The 7,964-nt window shown below is 32.4% G+C and overlaps 1 protein-coding gene across 4 annotated transcripts; it reads left to right on the top strand.

The window, feature by feature from the left end:
- On the top strand, nt 1-4,858 carry LOC126726177 (uncharacterized). Of its 4 annotated transcripts, none has more exons than XM_050431311.1 (5): nt 1-200; nt 775-1,796; nt 2,002-2,635; nt 3,117-3,292; nt 4,396-4,858. In XM_050431311.1, exons 2-5 carry the CDS (start codon nt 1,680-1,682, stop codon nt 4,597-4,599), a joined length of 1,131 nt encoding a protein of 376 aa, XP_050287268.1. In that variant the 5' UTR covers nt 1-200; nt 775-1,679; the 3' UTR covers nt 4,600-4,858. The 4 variants fall into 4 exon arrangements, with proteins under 4 accessions (XP_050287268.1, XP_050287270.1, XP_050287269.1 ...); XM_050431313.1 differs by having other exon boundaries at nt 2-200; nt 1,594-1,796; XM_050431312.1 differs by having other exon boundaries at nt 2-200; nt 1,588-1,796.
- The last annotated feature ends 3,106 nt before the right edge of the window (nt 4,859-7,964 follow it).

Genomic DNA, 7,964 nt, shown 5'->3' with positions numbered 1-7,964 from the left:
TTGTTAATAATAGGATTCTTTTATTGCTATTTGCTACTTGCTAGACCTCTGCTTCTTTTATAACTCTTCAAAGCTTCTCTCCTTTATCTTCTATTTTTTTTTTTTCTTTCTCTGTTCTATTGAGCTTTGGTGAATTGGGTTTCCATAGAATCTCAGAATTTTCAAGGATTTTGCTTCTGGGTGTTCGACTATTAGTACCTGTAAGTGGTGGACAAACTCATCATACTTTGATGCTCTATTTTTAATAAAAATTTTACGTACTCGATGTAGCTCTCTTGCTTTTCGTTTAACTTTTACAAGCTTTAATGGTACCGTGACTTTAAAACGCTTTTGCATGTTGATCTTTGTGGTTTACTAATGTTACATTGCGGTAGTTTATGGCTTTTGATCATCTGCGGTATTAGGTTCTTTTTCAATGTCAGTGTTTGCTACTCTCCAACCCCTCATTCTCGTTCAATTGCCTTGAAATTCTTGACCACTAGACCACAACAAAGTTGTACGTCAGAGCCAAAGTACAAAGAAAAATAAGAGGGGATTCATGGTGTTTGTACGGTGCTCTTGCATGACAAAGTGACGCAAAAGAAAAACAATTTGAGTCCTAAATTCTAAGTTATTTTGATTTCTCTATATCTAATGTTGTTTTGGTTTCCAGTTATTGAATGAGTTGTCTCATTAAGCTCGGATAAATTGAACGGACTCCAAATCTGACAATTAAAGTTATGTTAAAGCTGGATTTTATGTCTCATTTTTTTTTTTTTTTTTTTTTTTTTTCAGTTTGGCAATAAAACCTCAGCTTTGGCGAAAGCATCTGTGTCTGAATAATTATCGGGGTTAGCATGAATAAGATTATGATGTTGGGATTGTTTTTGATTATGGAAAGTTAGAGCAACCATGATTGATACTTTTAGGGTCCACAGTGGCAATGTGATGATTAGTCAAGTTCAGTTTGTTTTGGTAATGTATGTATATAGCACTAGCATAGGGGTGTTTGGATGCTCTTCTAAATGAAGAGTTTTGGCTTTAGATATTGCAAGAAGTAACTGTTGATTTTTGGCCCCACTCTCCTTAAAAGTTTCATGAATTACAATTTCAAAATGTGATATGAATCTTTTGTTTCAACGAGAGAGTTTGCAGCATGAACCCAAGATCAGTTTGTTCATGTGCAGATTTTTAACTATTAGGATTATTAAAAAAAATAACTATGATATAGGTTGAGTTCCAACATGTTCTGTTGTAAATCCTGTGCTCCAAACCCGAATTTTAATGAATGAACACCGATAGGTGTCTTGTCTTCTTTAGCAATACCTGAGCAAATTTATTGTCAATGCTTGTCATACTTGATTGCTTTACACGGCTGTATGTCAGCTATGCCCGTGTTTATGTGTAAATGTCAGGCTTGATTTTAGCTGGTAGACCATATAGGGCAATATTCTTCAAAAATCGACAATTAGATGTTGCATTCACTGGATTCGATTGTTTTGCTTTTATGTTTATCATTTGCCCTGTTTCTTTGCTAGTAGTCCAGCAGTCTCATATATATTGCTAATATGTCTTTTGAGCATGTTGAATTCTCATTAATCAGAATAGTTGCAGTATAATCCCGTGAGTGGGAGGTGAAGAAATTGTGATTTTGGCCTGCATCTGAAAGGTGGATTATAGCTTAGTTGTTTGTGTTCAATATGGAGGACATGTTTAAAGTCAATATGGAGGACATATCTAAAGTCATTCCATGGGCTGGGTACATATTCCAGAAGTTTGAAGATATGTGTTTGGAAATGGATGAGATCGTGAAGCAGGTATCCTTTTAAATTTCCTTTTGACCTTTTTATGCTGTTTTTGTTTTATGTGGTGGTTGAATTTTGGCATTCTATTGAATGTAAATGTTATGTTGATTGTGCCTTATCAGCATCTATATCTTGACAACCTCATGGATGTAGTACTAATTTGGATGTGTGTTATGTTGCTTTGGTTTCTCTTATACTTGATTGAATTCTTGAACAGTATGAGGTTCAAAATGATGAAAGCCAGTTGGAGATGGAGAGTGGGAATGTTAGAGAATGTAGCTCAGAAGTCATGCAAGATATGCTCCCTCCATCTTCTGTGGACATAGAGAAAGAAAAAGATTCTGACGACTTGTCTCTGGCAGGAAACACTGATGGAACCACCCATGAAAAGTCTGGAGAATGTATTGGTGAAAAACATTTTAAAGAGGGACCTTCCAAAGGAGATCATTTGCTAGATTCATCTTTTGTGGAACCTGTAAAGAGCATGGATATTGGTTTATCTTTTGAGGAAAATGTCAATACTGGTACAAATGTAAAGGTTGAATTTAGTATCAACAAAAATCCTACTAAGGAGAAACAAACCTCTAGAAAGAAGAATTCAAGCATGAGACGGTTATCCCATCAATTCCAAGCTGATAATGAGATAACATTAGATAGTAGAGGGGAAATGTTGCTGCCATTTCTAGATGATGTCAAAGGGTCTAACTCTTTCAAGAAAATAGCAGAAGAGATAGATGCTGATGCTTGTGATGACATACTATCCCCTGACTCTGTTAGTTTGGTTGAGTCCAGTGAGAGTAAAGTCATGGAAGTTGAACTTCGCTGTGGTGATACCTCAACACAATCAATTGGTAAGTATTATTTTATATTATTTTTATGAATCAGAGGCTCTGATTTGTGCAGAAAATGGTAGTCATTTTATCTTTCTCTTCATATAGCATTTCGTATGGCATTTATTTGCTTGGAGATATTATTGATTTTCCTCCATTCTCTTGCCCATGCATTTGGGTTGAGGATTATATGGATATTCTTTTTTAGTAGTGCTTATCCCAAAAAATAATTCTTTCTTTATTAGTAGTACATATTGTTTATTGCAGTTATAAGATTTTAGATGTGAAGCTTATAAATGTATAGTTCATTTATGTGTGTTATGCACAGTTGTACAGTGTACTATGCTTCCCTACAGAAGTTTTTAATTAAAGGCTAAATAAAAAAGTTCTCATTTTTTTTTTTGTGCTCTTTCTCCCTTGTTGCAATCAGGTGCTCACTATGAATTAACACAATAATTGTAGAGGAATGTTACCATATGTTTTGTTTTCTGCATTATTTCAGAGAGATATTGTGGATCCGTTGATGAAGGGTCTAGAGAGGATGATGTTACCAAGCAAGGCACACAAACTGTTCAACCATCTGATAAAGTGCAGCTTGATGAAAATTCTGTTATGGTACCATATTGCAGTGAACTTTATACCGTCTCTTGTGAAGAATCAAAAGACAGTTCTTTCAAGGTACGACTTTCTTCCTTTCTCTTTCCTAATGCTTAAGCCATTAGGAAACAATAAATCTAATCATTTAACCATAACTAGCAATGTGCGATGCAACTTATTATTAGTTTTTTTTTTCCAATATTTCAATAAGTTTATCAAGAATCTTATATCTTAATTGGTTGGCACCTCAATTTCCAATAGAGACATTCATGATTCAGATCCTCCAACTATCGATGTATAAAAAAAATTAAATAAATTTCCTTGTAAGAAATTATAATATTTAGTTATTTTATAGACAAAATAGAAATCACTATATGTGTGTGTGTTCACAAATTGAAAATTACATGATATAGTTTTTAATATAAATATGCATGTTTCATGCCTACTAAAAAATGTATATATCCTTCAATTATTATTTTTTACATTCTTAATTATGTGTTACTAATTTTTTCCCTTTCTGTTGGACATTGCTTCAATTGTTGCATAATATAGGGTTTCAATTGTTTCTCACATTAAAAAAAAAAAAAAAAAAAAAAAAAAAAAAAAAAAAACCTCATAAATTTTAGAAAAATTACATTAAATTTCATTATACTATAACAAAATAAATATATTTATTCTATTACACACACACACACACACACACATATATATATATATATATTTAAGTTGTTGCGTCAATTGTTGTCAAAGCAACTAAACATGAGTAAGAATGTCATATTCTAATTTTTTTTTTATTATTCCAACTAAAAATTATCTTATACAGAGTTTATAAAAATAATCATATAAAAAAATTCATTTGATATAAATAATTAATACTCAACTATAGATAATTAATATTAATAAACTAATACTTTGATATAAATACAAACTTTGTTTATTTAGAACCCTAAATAAAGAGAACTTCAAAAAATGCGTCACATGTCATATATATATATATGATTCTAACAGATACTTTGAAACGAACATTCCAAGTAATAGTAATATACAAGTTAACAATATTTGAGTTGGAAATAACCTCCAGCTAGCATTTTAGCTGTGTAGTGTTATAGTTGGAAACTAATTAATGCAATATCGCAATATGGATAATAACTTGTGTATTTCTCTTGTTTTCCTGGTTCTTTCAGAAAGACTCTAATGAAGCCTTTGCTTCAAAACTGGGGTTGAAGAAGAAGAAGAAGAAGAAGGAAGATGAGCAAAATGCAACCTGTTATGATGATTTTAATGCAGAATTGGATCAACAAAGAGGAAAAGGTTCCAAATCATATCTTGCTGAAAACCCTGATACACCAGACCAAGAATCCTCTGAATCTGACTGGGAGATTGTTTAGATCAATTACCATTATGTCTACAGATGAGTGGGTAGTTCAACTGGTTTGGTGGCCTTGATTATGCTGATGAAAATGCGGATTAACAAAAGTTTCCTCTTTTTATTTATTTATTATTTATTATTTATTATTTATTTTTTAATTTTTACAAATGCTTTAAATTATTTGATATCTTCAATCAAATTTACACTGTTAGATACAGTGAGTCCTTCTTAAGGCGGAAGATATCCATTTATTCACAGGTGGATTTTTGGTTCGGATATACATATTTCTTTAGAAAAAGATCCTCTCCCATTCAAATCATCAATTTTCTCCACTTCCTTGAAGTTTAATCCATTTTTATTTTTAATTTGCTTACTAGAGATTTCATATTTCCATAGAAGGAAAAATTAAAAATATTGAGGGCTTCCCAATCTTCTCCAGTATTCTGCAAGAGCATAAGGATCTTTGAAGGATAGACGAGAGTCTCCTTCATGCCATTGTCCTTGGTAAGTGTATCCATTAATGAGAATGAGATGTTTTGAGGGTTGGACATTCATCCAATTATCTTTTTCCCATTTTGGCAAGGTGCTCCAGTATCTGATGGAAACAAAGGGGTTGTCAAATTTTTTAATAGCCATCTTCAGCGCTGTGTTCCACCCCCTTTGTGGTATCAGAGCCATTTTTTTTCTAGCCAATGATAGTGTTGTTGTGTCTCTATTGTCTGTCTGTGTCTACCCGAAACTTTGATACTCCTTTGTTGTGTTCCCTTTTTACCATCATTGGTGCCACCCTTGTTGGAAAGTGAATTCCCAAAACCGAACAGTAAGGCCCGTTTAAGCTAGAGAGAGCGTGTAGGGCATGAGAGGTATAGGGTTGACTAGGGTATGTGTTACGAAATGCAACGGTGTTAAGCAAAACATGATAATTGAGTGTTAAACCTAGGATAGTATGGATAGGTTGTGGAGATCCAACTCCTCTGTCAGCTCCAGGATTGGTTGTCCTCCTAATATTGTAAATGAAGAAGATCACATTGTTGAAGAAAATGAGTTTCCAGATTTCAAAAAATGGAATATCCCTAACGTTGATACTAAGTCCATCTACAAAACTAGTTGGGTTGAAAATACTTTTTATTCTCAATACAAAGTTAGAACTGTTGAACAAACATATTCCATTTCAAAAACTCATGAAAAATGTTGCTTGTTTTCTAAAAGAAATATTAATGATTTTCTTGCCAAAAAATTTAGTTATTTGCATATTGGTCTTGTTCAAGTTGCTGTTAAACCACTAACCCGAAAGGGTATTAATGCTTCTGTTCTTATGTGTTTAAGAGATGCTAAATTCAAGAACTTTTCTGATAACATAATTGGTATGATCATTGCATCTTTGTATGATGGTCCTGTTTATTTTGATTGTTATCCTAATATTTCTCTTGCTTTGGATGATCCTAATATTGTTAAAGCTTTGACATTGAATATTTTGACATCTTGTTATAACATGGAAGAAGGCAGCAAGCCTTTGCTTTGATTTATTGTATTTATTATAGAATTTTGGGTACTCAATTGAATCCTTGTGCTAGGATAAAGAGAGAACCTGCTGGTAAGACCATGTTAATCCAATGTTCAACATCTGATGCTAGAATCCAAGTTCCAAAAATGATTCAATGGGAAGATGTTAATCTTCCCAAAGAATGGTTGTCGGAACAAGAATCTCCCCCTGCTAAACCTGTTTTTGATGAGTTAAACCTCACCCATATTCAACAATATCTTGATGGCATTGTTAAAATAAGTTTTCATGATAACCAACCCTTAAGGATCAACAAAGGAAGACATTCCTTTGCTGGATTTGAAAGCATTTCAAAAAACAACCAAGATATCAATGATTTTTACAAAAGAGTCTTGAAAAATCTAATGGTCTGAAGCTAAAAGGAGTTTCAAGTGATAACTCCCAAGTTAGCACTGCTTTTTACTCTACTAAAGCAGAACCTTCCTCTCCTTATAGCAGAACTATTATAGAAGAAGAAGAAGAGACTAGATCTACTAGATCTATGTCTCATTTGCTTCCGATTTTCCTCCTATTGAAACCCCTATTTTTCAAAGTCAATTAAGAGTTTTAAATGTTCTGAATGAGAACTTTGAAATTGATATGGTTGCTTTGTTTAATGAATTTGTTTCTACAAAAAACAGAGATAAAAGGAACAATTACCAAAGTACTTTTGCTCAGTTTGAAAAAGACTGTGTTAAAAGAAAATGGAAAGAAAAAAAATGAATCAATTGAAAAAACACATTCTGTTTTTTGATTTTCTTGAAAACTATTATGTTTCAAAGGATGAAGTTTCAAAAAATTATTTGAATGTAATAAAGAAATCAAATTTTGTTAAAGAAGATAAAACCATTGTTAGGTCTAGCCACTCGCCCCTTGAGACAGTTCTTGTAAACTGTAAAGGGACTGAAGTGAAGGCCTTTCCTTTCAAAATAGCTGATGATAGAACCCATGTTCCTAGTATTATTGAACAAAAAATTTTTACTAATGAATCATTGAATGTTATTGGTCAACAGCTTGACCGTATTGAAGAAAAAATTGTTGAAAAAATTGCTGCTTCAAAACTTAAGAAACCTTTGATTGATTTACCCAATCAAAGGGAAAAATTGAATTTTAAAACCTCTCAGGCTAAAACCCTTGAGATTGTTGAGAAAATGCTTTCTAATTTAAAAGTTAAAACTGAGGGTACTTCTACAAGTGCTGCACAAACTATTTCAAGAAATGAAAAAGAAACTGTTTTTGAAGAAAACACAGATTCTGACTCATTATCTTTTGTTTCTGTTAAAAAGACTTTTGATGATGATTTGCTAGAAATTAAAAGATTTGTTGGAAAATCCAATCCCATGTCTTTTACAAAAAATTGGTATTCAAAACCTACTTCTCTTGATATGCTGTTTAAAGAAAGATCTTTTGAAACCCAATTTTCTGTTTTTGCTGATAAACTTTATAAATGGAATATTGATGGTTTTTCTGAACAAGAAATCATTAATAAAATGGATCATATGTCTATGGTTGGAATTGCTTATATGAATAGCCATAATCTTGACCACCCTGAAATTGTTGGTCTTCTTGTTACTGGCTTTTCTGGCACTTTTCATGGATGGTGGGATTCATATCTCACAGAAGATTCTAGAGAATCTATTAAAACAGCTGTTAAAAAGAATGATGAAGGTTTGCCCATTTTTTATGAAAGTATTGGTCGAGGTATTTCTAATGGTGTCAATACCTTAATCTATACTGTTTTTAAACACTTTGTTGGTACTCCATTTAATATTTCGTCTCGAATTTTTGATTATCTGAACAATTTGAGATGTCTTACTATGTCTGATTACAGATGGTATCAAGAT

The sequence above is a fragment of the Quercus robur genome, chromosome 5 (assembly GCF_932294415.1).
Source record: "Quercus robur chromosome 5, dhQueRobu3.1, whole genome shotgun sequence".
NCBI lineage: Eukaryota > Viridiplantae > Streptophyta > Magnoliopsida > Fagales > Fagaceae > Quercus > Quercus robur.
Note: the sequence above shows the minus strand (reverse complement) of the source record. Positions and strands in the feature narration are given on the sequence as shown.